The sequence below is a fragment of the Equus asinus genome, chromosome 24, assembly GCF_041296235.1.
Source record: "Equus asinus isolate D_3611 breed Donkey chromosome 24, EquAss-T2T_v2, whole genome shotgun sequence".
NCBI classification, from domain to species: domain Eukaryota; kingdom Metazoa; phylum Chordata; class Mammalia; order Perissodactyla; family Equidae; genus Equus; species Equus asinus.
The window spans coordinates 36045026-36063812 of NC_091813.1; the positions used below are offsets into that span (position 1 = coordinate 36045026).

General features: G+C 38.7%; 1 protein-coding gene across 4 annotated transcripts in view; it reads right to left on the reverse strand.

Annotated features, from left to right (window-relative positions):
* FBXL4 (F-box and leucine rich repeat protein 4) overlaps positions 1-18379 on the reverse strand; it is a 66402-nt gene extending 48023 nt beyond the window's left edge. The window contains exons 1-3 of one of the 4 annotated variants that reach the window (XM_014868382.3): positions 18259-18379; positions 1599-1716; positions 374-957 (exon numbers count right to left, since the gene is read on the reverse strand). In XM_014868382.3, the coding sequence (XP_014723868.2) occupies positions 374-885 (512 nt within the window). In that variant the 5' untranslated portion in view covers positions 886-957; positions 1599-1716; positions 18259-18379. Of the gene's footprint in view, positions 1-373; positions 958-1598; positions 1717-18149 lie in introns of all 4 variants that reach the window. The other 3 variants (XM_014868385.3, XM_070496267.1, XM_070496266.1) reach the window with 3 other exon arrangements.
* Between the last annotated feature and the right edge of the window lie 408 nt (positions 18380-18787).

Consider the following 18787-nt stretch of genomic DNA (forward strand, 5'->3'; position numbering starts at 1 on the left):
GGCAGCCGGGGTCCTACAGTTTAACGGGTGCCCACAAACTGCTCTGTCACTAGAATAAGCTCATAAAGGCAAGGATTTTGTCTATTTTTGTTAAGTGTTCACTGATGCATTTCCAATACCTAGAACAATGCTTAGCAATGGTAATACACAAATATGTAATGAATGAATTAACTCATAAAGTCATAGAAAGACCTAAAAACTGATAATATCAACAAGTAATAGTAAAATGGGCAGATACTATGATCAGATTTGTTTACAAATCAAATTTGTTGAAATTACTTCAGACAATGCTTCCAATAAAAAAAGACCTCCAATATTAAAACAACCAAAACCTTTCAGTCATGTAACTTGGTCATTAAAAAATGAGTCTTACCTTACTTCAGCTGGCGGGCTTGGGGAATAGGGATTTGCAGAACAAGCTAGAATTCTAATGACTGCTCCAGGATGATAGGTTTCCAGAACATGAACAGCTGTAGGATACACCTGATGTTCAAAAGTAAGTTCCACATAGTCTTGGCTCTGAAAATTAGGCGGTGTCCTCTTGAATGGCAAGGAAGCACTAGGACACTGATCCCACCATGTTCCATAAGTTCGAAACACAGCTGTCTGGGTGAAGTCACCGGAATTTGGGAATACATTTGGTACACCTGCCAAATTCCACATAGTATAGGACATACTATTCTCACTTCCATAATGGGAACTGAAATCCACTACTTCTTTGGCATACTGGACCACCTCTGCCTTGAGAGGGGAAGTCCGGCTGTTTGATTCTATGGGTCTATGGCTGTTCATCATTTCTCCTCTTGTAGCTGTCCTGGCTCGGCGCCAAAGGCATATATAATAAAACATAGTCAGAACTGTTAACATGGGGAAGACTGGTGACATCTAGATGTGAATTATGAAGCTTCAAAAGGTCAGGTGTCCTCAGTAAGACGCATGAACTCTTTGAAGGATGTTCTAAAAAAATGAATGGCTTGGTGAAGTAAAATAATTTAAATAAGCAGAAAAATGCATGAAGAAGCTAATAAACAGGATTTTTATTCAATGTAATCTCCCAGAATGAAACTAAGGAACAAAACTCACTGTAAATGTGAATCTCTGGTATAATTTATCTAATGTATTTTTAAGAAACCTAAATATTGAAAATGAATACAATTTTATGCTATACGGGAAGCAAAACTGATATTATAAGGCAATGGAAGATGTATGATCCAAAAAGTCCTATTTTATACAAAATTATAACTATCCTTCAAGAAAGTCCTTGAACTTTTAAAATTAAAATTATTTAAAATATATGGTGAACTGCTGAAATACTATAAATCCAAAAGAATCTTAGGAATTTTATAATTTCACATTTTAGTAAATAATTCCCTATTGTTAATTATTACTCACTTCTAAACACACTAAGTACATGTTTCACATTATGGGAATATAGTTTTCTGGAGCTGACGGTTAATCCAGACGAGCTAAATTAACTGCCTTACACATCACAGATCACCAGACAGTGTTTAATTTATAACCCTTAGCATTATTTGTTAGGGCAGTCCCTGGCTGGCTGGCATCTGGTTTGTTGCCAGCTACTCTTAGAAATCACTCACTCCAGATAGAATGGTCACAGGACACACACACGAAATGCAAAAGTTGGCATCCATCCATGCGGCTTGAAAATTGCATGCTCATTTCAGGTACAAAAGTTGAAATGTGACATTCTTTTACCTGTAAGACAAGAGTTTTAGAAAATAATTTATTTCCAACTTAGTAAGTCAAATCTCCCAAAAAGATTATCATCATAGATAAAAAGCTACTTCTTAGACACAGCACTTTCTAATTGAACGGGTCACATTTTTGTGGACAATTTTAAATAATATATTTTTTAAATTTTAGGATAGAATGTAATAAAAATATAATAATGAACCCTTTCTATATAGAGGTTGCAGACCCAGAGCTTATGGGTCATACTATGCTGGCAGATATTTTATGGAGGCCAAACAGTGTTTTTTTAAATTTGGACTAGTTTGCAACCTTTAACAACTGAGAGGACCCCTGTGAAAAGAGGCTTGAGCTCTTACGGAGGCCACTATTGCTGTTCCCACCCTGCTCTACTAGTTTATAACACATGCCTGACCCCTGTCCGCATTGAGTGGGTAACCTCTTGTCTACACAAACAGGGAAATCAACATACTTATTTTTGTACCTGTAAAGTCTCGAGTTTAACTTCTAAGTAAAGAAGGAGAACGTACCAACTTTTCTTCATAGAGAAACGTGCTAGGCTTTCAAAACTTTACCATTAAGATTATAAAACATTAAATGTCCCTCACACTCAAAAATCTCCCATGGTTTTTTCTTACCACAAGATATAATCTAAATTCTTTGGTTTGACGCTTCAAGGCTATCCTCAAGCTAGCCCCATTTCTTCTTGTCTAACCCAATAAATTCAGTCAACTTCTAAACATTCTTCATGTTTTACCTCGAGTCTCACTACCTCATCATTTCTTTTCCGACCACTTTATTCCACATAAGCAGGCTATTCTCCGGCACCTACTGGCACCATCTTTGTATCAAATGTATACCCTAGCTCTACAAGGGCCTATATCAGGACCAAGTTTTTGAAGGAGAGAATCTAGCCAAATATCTTGATTTCTCAAAGTACTCAATACACAGTAGGCACCAAATATTTGACATGTTGACAGGTGATGAACAAATTTATAAAGAGCTAAAATAATTTAAAATTACATAACAGCATCGTTCTGCCTCTCAATCTCAGCCACATCCACACACACTGAAATGAATGACAAAATACAACCAGTAAACCAGCAAATAAAGACCTGAGCTTGAAACAAATGAGGAAAATTCAAGGTGTGAGAAACAAAGAGGAAAAGTCAAAGAGCTGAGAGCAGGAGCTGAAGCTGATATGACTCATGCAACCAGTTATAGGCCATAATGGTTATCAGGGGACTTTCTAACACCTATGCAGAGAGGTTATTTCAAGCCACAGGGTACATTTGGAAGGACTTTTATAAAGCCAAAACTTAAGAAAGATCACCCTATCTTTGAAACCAGGAATGCGAAAGCTTAGCTCACTGGCCAGGAAGGCCAAGGAGACATGACATCAACTTAGGCAATGGGGGAAAGTCACCAGAGGAAATCAGAACCCTGCTAGGCAAGTACCGTGTATAGTGTGGGCCTAAATTCACACTACCCTATGCTTTATTATCCCCACCTCAAGCCAAAAAATGTAAAAAGAAAAAGTAGTCCTGAACTGGTAAACCTTTAGGACCTGGTAGGGGCAGATGAAGACCTCTTTGCAGGGATGCTTCCACAACACTGAACAGACGACACTGTTACGTCACAGTACAGTTACAGTAAAGATGCAGCACGGCGAAAACTTTCAGACCACGAGAGAACAGGAACCACGATGAGGCCAAGTCAGTAGGTAGACTGTGGAGGAACTCGCACCCCACGAATAAGAAATAACGGAACAATCTGAATAAGACTTTTGCTATAGAAGAGTAACAAAGCATGTACCAAAATAAACAAGGTGTTTCTGCAGCACACATTCCTAGTGCTGATGTTTCATGAATCAACGAGCAAGATTCACCTCAGGAAGTGTAACACCCAAGGGCTGAAGTATAGGTCATGTTATAAATATAGGAAAAAGTAATTATCTAGTATACCACTTCTTTACTCAAACATTTCACCCACCATAAATATAAATCTGTCAAATAAAAAAATATTTTACAGCTGCACAAATCTCAAATCCTTAACACCAAATTTTGAAATGATGCAGCTCTTTCTTTTACCATATATACTTTATTTCAAAATAGGCTCCTAGGCAAATTAAGAAGTGTTATGTTCCACAGAGGTTATTTGGTCCTTCTCTTTCTTAAAAGAATTAATGAAATACACTTAAATTGCAAAAATAAAATTCAGGAAATAACACTGTGCAAGTATCCAATTCAATGGAGAGATGAGCTGATCTGGAAGACTGTGGCTGCGCTATTGCTGGAAATCTTTGCAGGAAGGACAGAAAACTTTATCTCCCAAGGTGCATGGATGAGTTTGACAGTATAATTGTTGGACATCACTTCTCACTCCATGGTCTATAAACGGCTTCAGCAAAGCGTCTTTCAATTTCTTTATAAAACTGCACTTATCAGAAAGTAAAAGTTTTATAAAACCAAAGAAACATCCATAAAGTAAGATACCACCATTTAGTGAACTTTCACAATGATTCTTGGCAAAAAGATTGAGACAAATTGTGAAAGTCGAATTCTATTTGACACACCAAGCCACAAACTTTGTAACTGTTTCCCAGCTAGCTTTCACCATTGTAGGTTATGGGATATCAAAAGTAGCAAGATTGTCATATGGGCAATATCATTTTTAAGCTGTTTTAAAGTTAAGCAAAATTTTGCATTGAGGCAACATTTGTAAAAGTGAGTTATAAACGGTAGATACATGTATTACATGCTCAAATTTCTTCAGTGCAGAAATGTAAATAGATGCTTTATATCTTCCAACTATGGATAACAATAATCTTTAGAGTTCGTTTTTTGTGAGGTAAAGCTAAAAACGACAGAAGAAATTTTTGAAAGAAGGAAAAGCAGTGTATAGTAAACTGAAAAAGCAAATATATTTATTCTTTTCCCAGCGATACTATCTGAAAGAATGTAATGAAGTTAAAACCTGTTTTTGAAAATAAACAAGGCACAGAAATAAAAAAAGGAAATGTGCAAAACCACTGTTAACATCCTTCGCTGATTCTAAACTCCTTTCCAACCAAGATGACGCATAAAAGTGTTTTGGGGGTGGGGAAGAACATATGGAGAAGAAAGGATAGCTCACTCTTCTTTTCCCTGGGAAATGAAGCTGAAAAAGGGAATAGACCCATAGTCTCAGGACTCAAGTGGGCAGCAACGACCAATGAGAAGTCCAAATTGTCCATGTACTGCCTGGACTTTTGCCAAGGCATGGAGGCAATCTGTGATAACCAATGAATATCCCAATGGGCAATGAACCAAATGCAAAAGACACAGTAACCATTTGATGAGGAGAACGGGACTCAAAGACAAAATGATTTTTCCCACCTGGTGCAGATAAATAAATATTAGTCTGCTACACTAAATTTACCCAGAAGGGTGATTATAAAAAAATACCTTTCGGGAGACATTTTCCTTTCCAGTTCACTCAAAAGACTAATTTTAAAGACTCAAAACATATAAAAAGATTACTTCCATTTAACAAAATTAGAAATAGGGTGATCTTTATTTCATTAGCTGTTTAATCCAATCACTTATCAACGATGGTTATGAGGTGAGAAATTCTCTGCAACACACTGAACTTTTATCCCAGCACAGTCAAGGAACACAAAACAACAGCCATTTTAACTTGTATCATGAGACTTTCAGACTCCTTGGGAAACAACTTGCTTTATACGACATGATTTTATCATAATACAACTTTACTTTCAACCACATCTTTCATATTATAAAGTGCTTAACAAAGTTAAATAATACAATTACAGAGAAAGCAATAACAGTGGAAAAGAGAAATTAAGAGGTACAGACAAGGGAGAACATATGTTTACTACTGAGATTTGAAGTGAGATGGGGAGTCGATGAGGCGGAGAGAAGCAGGATGGCAGGAACCGCAGAGAAGACGGCTTGTGCTTGGGCAGAGGAACAAGGAGGAAGGGAAAGGACTTTGCACAAACTAAACAAAAGGAGGCAATTGGAATGAACCCGAGCCAGGAAAACGCAAGGCTAGGTTCACAGTGTGATGATCTAACCAGGATCATTTAGACTTGTTTAGTCTAAAACTCAAAAGAGCACTCTCACTTTAAAGTCAAAAGATATACGGAAAGATAGAAAGGACAGGCAATAAGGCACAGCCACATATTGAAGGCAAGTCATAACACAATACTTACTTGCAAAATAGCCCACACAGACAAGACAAATGAAGTGATAGAAAAATCGAGGGCTTAGGCAGCTTGGCAGCATAGTACCAAAATATAACAGAGCGCATAACGTGGTAACCAATCAAAAGTAAAGACTGAACTTTAAATGTTACCATTTCTGAATCCTGTTGAAATTGATGGGGAGACACTATTTTGAGGAAGACTTTTCTGGTGGAGTTTAGAAATCAAGACATTGGGGAACGGAGGAAACTATCAATCGAGAAGAGTGGAATTATATTTGAATTTGGTGTAGCAGCTGACACTCATAACCAGTCCTCTTTCCTGGCCCGCCCCCTCTAGGCTTCTATGCCACCACATGCTCTTCTATCTCCTTCCGCCTCTCTGATAACCTCTGCTCAGTCTCCTCCCTGGGTCTTCTTCTTCCTCATTCTCAAATATATAGAGGTACCATTAAAGGATGGCTGTCTTTTTGCTAAAATGATACATAAGAACGTTCCATCTACCTTGGCACCAGCCTTCCCCACTCCCTTCCACTTCCGCGCACCCACCACCCTCGCTGTAGACCCACCAGAACATCTACCTCGCCCTCACTTGCACATTTGCTTTCACATCTCAGCATCTTCAAGTCTTCCTCCGAGGCTGGGTTGCTCTGGAACGCCCTTGCTCTTCCTCTGCTTCGCACCCTCTTATTCATCCTTTAAGGTCAGGTTCAGACCTTATCCATCACACACTTTTTCTTTGCTCTTACATTTTGTTCACTTTTTCTTACATGCTAAGATATTTTTCTACCCTAATAGACTATGAATTCCTCAAATTCAGAGGATGTGTCTTAATTATAACTATACCCTTAGGGCCTAGCACATGCTAATATATGCTCAATAAACATTTGTTCTGTTTTTTGAAAATTGGCAGAGTAGATGGTAGCAGAAAATTAAAATAAACACAGAAATGAAACCAGTGATTCTTCAAGATAAGGCATACGTGGACCAGAAAAATGAGGCAAAAACCTTCCATGTATTGATATAGAGAAAAAGAGGGAAAAAATGTATAACAAAAACCAAAACACAATAGGTAAGAATCAAATGTATGACTTTTGAAACCATCCAATAAGGAATAGCACACATATTGAAATTTTACTGTTCAAAGAGAACATAAAAAAGTTGTAACTTCTGTTAGTACAAAAGCAGCCCCTGAAGATATAAGACACTTGATCTTGGCCACAAAGAAACTCTGATTGAAATTAAAGAAAGATTCATGAAAGAGGTGACTGGAGAGGGAAAAGAAAGCTATTTTCTCACAAGGATTTTTTTGAACGTCCCAAATCTATATCAAGACCATAGGGTGATTATGGGAAACTGGAAAAACTATGAATGAAAAGAAGTTCTTTAAAAAAGGGATAACCTAAGAGCAAGAGGGAAGAGAGAGGCCAAGAGAGGCAATCACATAAGAGCAGGGGTAAAAAGACAGGTTGATACTTCTGGTATTAGACATGCTGGGGAGGAGCACAGGCCAAGTGTCAGCAAAAGCATCCCTTTTTCTTCATCATCATTATTTCATTCCAATGTGTGTACCAAAAACATGTATCAGGAAGAAGACTACTGGGGACGGAATATTACAACTTTATGTGCCTCTGTCTTCCTCTAAGTAAATTCTCCTCCAATCAAAATATTTCTATTATGATTATAGTTTTTAATCAACAAGGCCCCAATCTAGAATAAATAGGTAGAGTCCTTCACTGAACCAAGTCAATGAACAGAGAGAACAGAGCCTCCTGACCAGCTTCAGAGATTCTCTTTTTGCTGTTTTTTTGGTTTGCTTTTCATCTCGAAGATTGACCCTGAGCTAACATCTATTGCCAATCTTCCTCTTTTTGCTTGAGGAAGATTGTCACTGAGCTAACTAACACCTGTGCCAATCTTCCCCTACTTTATATGGGATGCCACCACAGCATGGCTTGACCAGTGGTGCTAGGTCTGCACCCAGGATCCAAACCTGCAAACCCCGGGCTGCCAAAGCGGAGCCTGCGAATTTAACCACTATGACACTGGGCCCACTCCCAGCTTCAGAGCTTCCTGAAAATCCAGGCAAATAAAGCTGAAGGAGAAGGCAGGGGAAACAAACAGGAAGCGATAGATAAATGGCAAGCAATAGGATATATTGGGGTATTTGGTGTCAAACTAATTCGGCCTGGCCTGACCTTGTTTTTCCAAAAGGGCCTGACATGGCCATCCAGCATGAATTGTATATCTGCCTTAAGTATTTATTATGTCCCAAAGATAAAAACAATGCCCTTTAAGATAAACAAAGATGTAACTACCCCCACATTGGCATTTCCTTAAGGATAAGCATCTCTCCCTAGGCTAGGAATTGATTGCTGACCTGCTGTGACCACCCAGCTGGAGACCACAGACCTGCTACCTGCTGTATTCATTAATTGCTATGTGAATCGCTGTACGGGCCAGGCAACCTCAAGTGAATGTTGTAAAAGGGACACTCCTATCATACGTAATACATGTTCTTTGACAGTATATAACCACTCTGCCCACCCCCACTTCTTCGGAGTGCTCCATTCCTTTGTGAAAAGACTCTCCCAGGCTATATGGTCCTCAGATCTGGCTCATAATAAACTCACCCCAATTGTGATTTATAGATTGGTTATCGATTATTTGCATCGACAAAAGAAAAACCTAAAGGCCAAGGAAAACTCTTGAAAACCAAAGAGATAAGCAGTACGTCTCTTTCTTCTACAAATCAAAATAGGTTTCAAAAATACAAAAAGGATGGAACCCAGTGGGCTCTTCAAAACTCTTGCTGAGTTAATGAAGAACTGGCAAGGACTAAGCAAGAAGCACCTAAGAAGTCGAGCTGGGAATGAACTCATCCGAAAACAAGGGATGAGACAGAGAACCAATTTAAACTAGGAATTGAGAACAGTTAATTCTGCAGGATGTTTCCTCTCTCCTCTTTCTTGCCTAGACTTTAACAAGCATATCTAAATTTATGAAATATTTCATAAGCAACCTTTAGCAGCAAGAAAAAGAAATTAAGGAATCAATTTTTTTTTTTTAAAAAAAAGCAGAGTTTTAGAATAAGTGAATGGTGATTTTCTGATAAAATGGATCTAGAAATGCTCTTCCTGCCCAAGGTACAAAGTGACAAGGAAGGACATGTTTCTAATTAGACAGGTATGATAATATAAAGCACCTTAGATAAAATGCCACTATGCTAATATTATCTGTATTTTACCATGGGTAAGAACAGACCATCTGAATGGGAAGACTACAAATTTAGAATAACCCTAAGTCTTTAGGAGATATACAATGTACATTTAACTAAAACCTAGAATATTAAAAATTAGGAATACTTGACTGAGGATAATTTTTGTGTACATGTGAGGAAGATTGTCCCTGAGCTAACATCTGTTGCCAATCTTCCTCTTTTTGCTTGAGGAAGATAGGCCCTGAGCTAACATCTGTGCCAATCTTCCTCTGTTTTTTGTGGGATGCTGCCGCAGCATGGGTTGATAAGCAGTGCTGGGTCCATGCCCGGGACTGGAACCTGCAAACCTGGTCTACCAATGCAGAGCACGAAAACTTCACCATCACACCACTGGGCTGGCCTCTGACTGAGGATAATTTTAATGGATGTACTAAAGAGAAAAAATAATGTCTCTCTCCAGCTATTAAAAACCATAAAGTAAATGTGAATTTACTTTAGCCGAATTCTAGCTATACAGTTTTGTATGTTAAAACAAAGAGCACTTTACATAATAAAAATATACTGAATTTAGTTAGCCTTTGTAACAAAAATCCTAGTGCAAGATCATAGGTATGCCACTGTCAGCCATTCAAGCTAAAAGAACAACTAACTAAAATGGTGTATTACTATTAAATTAACTTTGGGATATAATTTACATTCCAAAACATGTACTCCATTTTAAGTGCACAGTTGAATGAGTTTTGACAAAGACATATACCAGTGTACACCACAACCAAGATATGGACATAGACTATGTCCATCCTCCCAATCATCCATGCCCTCCCTGGGCCAGGAATAAACTGATCTGCTTGCTGTCACTATAAATCAGATTGTCCTTTATTCGAGAGTCACATGTAAGTGAAATATGCATGTACTTTGTGTCCAGGTTATTCTGCTCAGCATTATCTTTAAGATTTATCCCTGTTATTACGTGTCAGTGGTTTGTTCCATTTTCTTGCTGAATCATATCCATTGTATGGACATATCCATTCCCCTGTTGATAGACACCTGGATTGTTTCTAGTGCCAAAATGTTTTCAAAATGGCTCTAGCATTTTGCGTTTCCAGCAGCAATATACGAGAGTTCCAGCTGCTCCACATCCTCACCAACAGTTAATATTTTCAGTCTTTAGCCATTCCAGTGGGTGAGTGGTAGTATCTTGTGGTATTAATTTGCATTTCTCAGTTGACTAATAATGATGTGGAGAATCTTTTCATGTCCTTACTTGCCATTTGTATCTTCTTTAGTGAAATGTCTAGTTTGACCATTTTTTAAATAGGTGTTTTTTTTTTGTTGAGTTGTAAGAGTTCTTTATATATTCTAAATACAAGCTCTTTATCAAATATATGTTCTGCAAATATTTCCTCCCAGTCTGTGCTTGCCTTTTCATTTACTTGATAATGTCTTTTAAACAGAAAAGTTTTCCATTTTTATTAAGTCTAATCATCATTTTTTATGCCACATTTTTGTGGGTCCTAGCAAACATTTTACTTAAGAGCAGTAGCAGGCATAGTGTCCAAAAGGTAAACCCTGGGATGGACAGTATTTAATATTTTAAATCTAGGAACCATTAATTACAGATTAATCAAATTTTAAGATGTTACCAAACTGCATACTGCAAACACTTCCAGTGGGAATGCAAAGTGGTACAGCCACTTTGGAAAAGTTTGGCAGATTATTATAAAGTTCAACATACCCTTACCAACCACCCAGCAATCCCACTCTTGGATATTTACCCAAGTGTATTGAAAACCTATATTCAAACACAGGTGTATAGCAGATTTATTCATAATCACGCCAACCTGGAAACATCTAACATGTTCTTCAACAGGTGAATGGATAAACAGTGGTCCCTCCATACAACGAAATACTACTCAGTAACAAAAAAAGAATGAATCACTGATTCATGCAATAGCACAGATGAATCTTACAATGCATTTTAGAAGTGAAAGAAGCCACGCCCTAACGCTACAGATTAAACAATTTCATTTACACGATACTCTGGAAAAGACAAAACTACAGGGAAGGCAAAAACATCAGTGGTTGCCAGGGAGGTAGGGGAGAAGACAGGGTTGATTCCAATGACTAGAAAGGGGTAGCAATTCTACAAAGGAATTCTTAGGGTGACGGAACTGTTCTATATGCTTTTGTCTTCAGTCTTTGTTTTGGAACAAAATAAGTCAAGTAGAAGATCTGAAACTCCAGCATCGGCTTGTTTATGGGCCTCCTAGCTTATCAATCTGTTCTTCACCAGCACACCCTGAGAGACAGCTACGAGTCGGCATGTCCTACCCATTCATTACACGCAGAGCAAAGCCTGATCACAGAGCCCCAACCGCTCAGCTGGCCTGAGGGAACTACTTGGCCAGAAAAGAGCAAAGTGACCTTCATGACTTCACAAAGACTCCTGACCAGGAACAATATCAATATAGTGAATATAGCTCCGCGTTTATATATACGAGTAGAATTAGTCATCTTAAAGATGGGGGAAAAGTTGGGCGATTAGAGCAAAGGGTTTCCAATAACGGTTAATGCAAAAATATAGAAGGATCATTTTAAAGTAATTACTGTTATTGTTAGTGTGAATTAATCAGGTATTGGATCCATAAAACAAGTACAAGCTAATTTTTTTAAATTTTTAAGTTCCCAGAAATTAAAAAGATGGTGGTTAAAATAAATTAAAAATGAAAATAATGATAGGTGACCCAGAACACAGTTTCAAGAAGAGACTGAAGCTGATGAAAATTCAAGCAAATGTTAGAAGATATGTAATATTCTGGAAATTCTAAAGGAAAAGAACTGACTCAAACTCTTATTCACATAGAAAAACAACAAAACGAAAGATATTTCTAGACACGCAAGTGTACTTCCCATAACTCTTTTTGAAAACATTACTCAAGAAAGCATTTTAGTCAAAGAACAAATGAATTAAAATAAATAATTTTAAAGAGGAAGATACAATGTTCCAGTAATCAGTGACCTTATAGTTAAATTCAAATCATTATAGATACAGTACTGGTAAAGTTGAAAAGGATGGTTAGAGAAAAAAACAGAAGATAAGTAATAAAAAAAAGAAATCAAATCAATAAAACCAAGAATGTGAGGAAAGCAAGGAGTCAAGGTCCCACCTTATTAAATGGAATCGTGAGAGCAACAGAAAGTCAGTTATAGATGGTTTTAAAATTTCCAAACTTGCAAAGGGGAGAAAAAAAGGAAATATGAATAGGTTAAATTTTCCTATTAAAAGATAAACTCTTTTGTGGGCCAGCCTAGTAGCATAGTGATTAAGTTTATGCACTCTGCTTCAGTAGCCCAGGGTTTATAGGTTCATACCCCAGGCGTGGACCTAGCACCACTCATCAAGCCATGCTGTGGCGGCATCCCACATAAAATAGAGGAAGATTGGCACAGATGTTAGCTCAGGGCCAATCTTCCTCACCAAAAAAAAGGAAAAAGATAAACCCCTTTGCACAAGAGATCCTTATAGTGGAACTGTTCTGTATTTAGACTATGGTGGTAGTCACAAGATCTACATAAAATTGCAGAGAACTAAACACGCACACACACGTCTGTAAAACAGATGAAATCTGGATAAGACCTGCGGGTTGTAACAATGTCAATTTCCTGGTTGTAATATTGTACTACAGTTAGGCAACATGTTACCATAAGGGGAAACTGGGTGAAGTAAACACAGGATCTCTCTGCATTATTTCTAATAATTGCATGTGAATCTATAATTATCTTTAAAATAAAGTTTTTTAAAAATGCAAATAAATAAATAAAGGCAAATTTTCAAATTGGGAGGGGAAAACTGGAAGGAAAAGTAAGTCCAGCTATAAGATGTTGATGTTTATAGGAGAGGCAAGTAAAGCAAAATGATGAAGAATAGCTGAAAATAAACACATGGGCAACAATGAGATCTATCCAGTACACAAAAAACTGACAGAGATAGCAACAGTAATGTCAGACAATGTAGAGTCCAAGGCAAAAGTCATTAAACAAGGCAGAAAAAGATATTTTATATTTTGTAAGATTAAAATCCACTAAGAACAATCTCTGTAATCTATAAGGATGAAATCAACCAAATTCCTGGTCACAGGAGACTAATATATTTTGCTTACTGATTTTCCAGTTTTGAGAAAACAATAAATAAAGATACAGCATGTTATGAAAATGTGTTAAGTCAAAACAACAGGGAAAGGACAGCTTATTAAAATAAATGTTTTGAGAAAATGACCAGACATTTTTAAAAGTAAGTTTAGAATATTATAGCATTTTTAAAAAATCTAAATATATGATACAAAATATCCAATTAGAGAATATGTACAAAGAGTATTTTAATAATCTTCAGGTATAAACTCAGACCATAAAGGAAGAGAATAACAGAAATATCACATACAAGATTTCTATATATCAAAAGCTCCCAGAAATAGCATTAAATAAAGAGATTATGAAAAAGTTCTAGCAAATGGCACACCAAGTCATTAATAGCTACCATATGTAAAGAGTTATCACAAATTAATAAGAAAAAGAGGAACACTTAAACAGAAAACTAAGCAAACAATATGAATGAGTAACAAAAGATTACAAATGGCCAACAAACATTTACAGATATTCAACTCCATCAATAAGCAAAGAAATACCAAATTACAACAATAATAAAAGTTTCCATCCATAAAATTACTAAAATGTACAAAATGACTGTATCATCTTAGCAGTGATTGTTTTGAGACAATTCTTCACAAGTCTCTCACACGTTTCCATGTCTTATAAGCAGGAGTACTGATGGCTTTTGTTCCAGACTATCTTTTCAAGGGTGTTTATATAGCAAACATCCTTCACAGATAAAGAGAGCTTTCCTTCTGGAGTAGAGGGCAGGTTTGTTTACTAGCCAGCATAATAAAGATAATCTCTCTCTCTCTAGTGCAGAGTTTAAGCAGGTTTACTTGCAGCCCATTATGAAAGAGTCAGGTTCCCTAAGCTCGGGGTTCCTCTCCTGTAATGCAATCTACTACATGTGCTAGAGTCATCTGGCCATTGTCACATCACCCTGCAGAAACTGGGGCTCAAGGAAGCACCACAAGAAATGTGATACTCTGGCTACTGTTGTTGCTCTGCTTTGTCTCTGACCCAGGAGTCCCATGTCTTCTGCCAGTATCCATGAAACTGCTAGCTTGCAAGTAGGGTAAAATCTCAGATCCTTGACAATTCTCAGCAATGACGTGGCAGCAGCAGCATTCTTATAAACTGTATAAATTTACTCTTACAACAACCTTTTGAAGAGCAATATTCCATAATCCATCATATTTTAAAATGTATGTAGCCTTTGACCCAGGAATTGCACATCTAAGCACTTACACTAAGGAAATTAACAAACATGCAAATACATACATACAAAAAGGATCTCTGTAGTATTGTTTGTAATGGAAATAAATTTGGAATAGTGTAAATATGAACAGGGGATTGGTTAAATAAATTTTGGTTATTCCTACAATGAAATACCAAAAAGACTTTAAAAAGATAATGTTATATGCACTGACATAGAAATATGCTCATCAATTATTACTGACTGGAAGTTATAGAAAATTATAGATAATACACTGCAACTTATGAAACAAATGTAGACTTATTCACATGTATTTTTAATGTCTGGAAGGAGAAAGAACAAATGATTAAATAGTGATGATCTCTGGGAAATGGGGTCATAAGGTAGGTGGGCACACGACATTTTCATTTTCTCCTTTGGCTATATCTGTATTACTTGACTTTTTTTTTCTAAGATATACATTTACTTTATAATCAAACAGAGTTTCAAAGCATCTACTATAGCAACACCTGAAAATTCATTATATTTAAGATGTCCAGTTGGGATGGTAAAATACAAATGGATGTGAAGCTGTCTCAGGGATCACTCCTACAGGCGTTTATCCCGTAGAGCTGCTAGAACGAGGTACGGAATGTCCCAAGTCACAGCTGATGCGGAGAGACACACTACACTTGCTAATACACAATGCAAAGTCAGGAAATGCAAATCAAAACTACAATGAGATACCATCTCACACCCATCAGAATGGCTATCATTAAAAAGACAAGAAATAATGAGTATTGGAGAGGATGTGGAGAAAAGGGAACCCTCGTACACTGCTGGTGGGAATGCAAACTGATGCATCCACTATGGAAAACAGTACAGAGATTTCTCAAAAAGTTAAAAATAGAAACACCATATGATCCAACTACTCTACTTTTGGGTATTTATCCAAAGAACGTGAAAACACTAATTTGAAAAGATCTATGTATCCCTATGTTCATTGCAGCAGTATTCACAATAGCCAAGACTTGCAAGCAACCCAAGTGCCCATCAATGGATGAATGGATAAAGAAAATGTGGTATATATATATATACAATGGAATACTACTCAGCCATAAAAAAGAGGAAATTGTGTGATTTTTGACAACATGGATGCACCTTGAGAGTTTTTTGCTAAGCAAAGCAAGTATGACAGAGAAAGACAATTACTGTATGGGGGCCAGCCTAGTGGTGCAGTGGTTAAGTTAGTGCATTTCACTTTGACAGCCTGGGGTTTGCAGGTTCTGATCCCAGGAAACGCACCTACACACCACTCATCAAGACACATTGTGGAGGAATCCCACATACAAAATAGAGGAAGACTGACACAGGTGTTAGCTTACTGACAATGTTCCTCAAGCAAAAAGAAGAAGATTGGCAACAGATGTTAGTTCAGGGCCAATCTTCCTCACCAAAAAAAAAAAAAGAGGAGAGAGAGAGAGAGAAACAATTACTGTATGACTTCACTCACATGTCGAAGATAAACAAACAAATACATAGATAGGGAGAACAGATTGGTGGTTACCAGAGGGGAAGGGGGTACAAAAGGGATAAAGGGGCACATACATATGGTGACAGACGGAAACTAGACTTTTGGTGGTGAACACAATGCAGTCTATACATAAGCCAAAATATGATGTACATCTGAAATTTACATGATGTTATAAACCAATGTGACCTCAATAAAATAAAGAGAGATGCAGATTTTTAATTGAGCTGCTTCTCTATGTACAACTCTTGAGGAGCAACTCTACGTGGGGAGTTCTGAGTTAACAGGAGAGAGAATTTATTTAACAATGGTTAATTATTGACTGACCATGGCAAAGGCAAGCTGAAAAATAGAACTTTGACAATAGGCAAGAAACTTTAAGGGAAGGGAAGAAAGGAGAAAAACAAGGAAATCAACTTACCCCCACTAAATTTATTCATCCCCAAAATATTTAGTGATATCTACAATATGCCAGGCAGTATTTAAATCACTAGATATTAAACACATTCTAAAGCTAGAGTAATAAGAACAGCATGGCATTAGCACCAGAAGCCAGAGGTCACTGAATAACAGTTCAGAAAAAGTCCCAAGGATATACAAGAATTAGAGCCTAGAATAAATACAGTATTTGTTATCAGTAGGAAAAAACATAACTCAACAAATGATGATCCCAGTCACTGGCTAACAATTTAGAGCCTTCTTTCCTTTTTCACACTAAAATATGGTTGAGGTAGGTTAAAGATTTAAATACGAAAAACAGGAGCATTAAAAGTGCTAGAAGAAAACAAAGGTGGATATTTATATACAATTCATGTGTCCAATAGTCTTTTTAAGAGGACACGACAATTAGCTCCATGAAGTTAAGACAGAGAACTGCTGATCACGGGAAAATTAAGAGGATGAGGCACTGAAACCAAAACAGTCAAGGAAGAAGGAGCAGTTTTTGTTAACTGACCACATGGAAAGCAAAAGATAGGCAGTTAGCAATATTTTAAGATGCCACTGCACAGACGACTACAATTGCATTACTGGATCATAGCATGAGTAAAAAGGAATTAACCATCTTACACTGACCTGACCTCTCCGATTTTCAGGTCCATAACAGAAAGGACGACCATGAAAATGCAGGGTTCAGAAAAGCCAAAATTTGGGACAGTAGTTACAAAAAAAGAGTTGATACTCGGAAAGGAAAAATGGAAAGAAGGATCCAATTCAACGAACAATTACACAGTCATTACAATTACTATGGGGTAACGCACACTGCCACTAGAAAGAAAAGTAGCTGTGCCTTTCCCCCAAGAACTTAATATCTAATAAAGGACTATAGGTGTATGGATGTATCAGAAGAATCTCCCTCTAGTCAACCAACAGGTACAATATGTAATAGAGGAGAACAGAAGCATGAAGGGAATTTTAAGGGAAAAATATGCCTATATTCTGAACTTAAGAAACCGCGGAGGCCAGGCCGGGAAGCAGTAAAGGCAGCTTGTGTGCTCAAACAGGCCAGAACAAGCAAGATCGCCGCACCTGGTGTCAGCGAGCATTCCAGGGCATAAAACCAGACATGGTGTCCTGCCAGCAAAACTACCTGACCACTCAGGTTTCTATCAGTTTGACTTTCTTTCTAATCATTTGTATATTTCAATTAGTGAATGCATCCCGGGCCTTTGTGGCAATGAGCATTTGGGAAACCATCAAGGAAATCCAAAACCACTCTCACTGCAAACATGTTGACAAGGAGGCCAAGTGGATGTTCATCATCACACTACACTCTAAGGACATCCCTAAACATAGAAACAAGGTTGCAGTCGGGTAGCTTGTGGCCGTTCGGAAGAAAGACATGGGCCTGGTTAGGCAAAACCCATCAGATGCCAGAGGGCAATCAAGGAAGTACGCACAGCAGCAATAACTACCCAGGCAGCCGGTGGCCAACCCAGGACTGCAGTCAGCCAGCCCCGCAGACCCCGCGGGGTAAACCATCACGCGCCGCGCGCACGTAGGGGCAACGCCCCACGCCCTGCGGACACGCTGGTGCAGAGAAGCGGCGCCCAAGTCACGTCAGCGGATTTTAGGGTCCCCAGCAAGCTCCGCCAGAGCAGCGCAGACTTTGGGGGAGGGACGACCGGCGGGGACCTCACCCGGGCGCCCAGGCTCCCCAAAGCGCGGCGCTCCGCCACGGCCTGGCCCCGCCCCAACGCCGAAGGAGCAAGACAGAGACCCTCGGGACGAAGAAGTAAAGGGCCGTACCCTGCAGCGTCCGGGACAGGCGCGCGCCGCGGGCTTCACCAGCGACCGGCCAGCGCGGGAGCCCCGCCCAGAGCGACCCGGAAGGAAGACGCGAGGAGGGGCGGGGCCTGGGAGGTGGGGCGGGGCCTGGGGCGGGGCGGGGCCTGGGGGCGGGGCGAGGGGAGGCGGGGCGCTGCGCCAGCTGGAGGCCCTCCGCAGCGTCTGGACCGCCTTCTCCCAGGCCGAGGGGAGGAGCTTCCAGCTGGTTTCCCAGCCCCGGTGGTGCCCTATAAATTGCCAGTTGCGCTCCAGTGGGCAGTGGTTGCAAATCCATTGCAGGAGTATTTCCTTTCTCCCACCGGCCTGCCACCTGTAGGGTAGTCCTGCTAGGGCTTCTTCAGTCCCAAGTTGGTGGGTGAGGTGAAACATAGGGATTACAAGTAAAGCCCTTAGAGGAAAAGTGGAACATAAATTATAGGCACTCTAAAGGCATAATTCACCAAGTTTGCAAACCTCTTCTGCCCCAGATAACAAATCCTTCCTGCAGGTT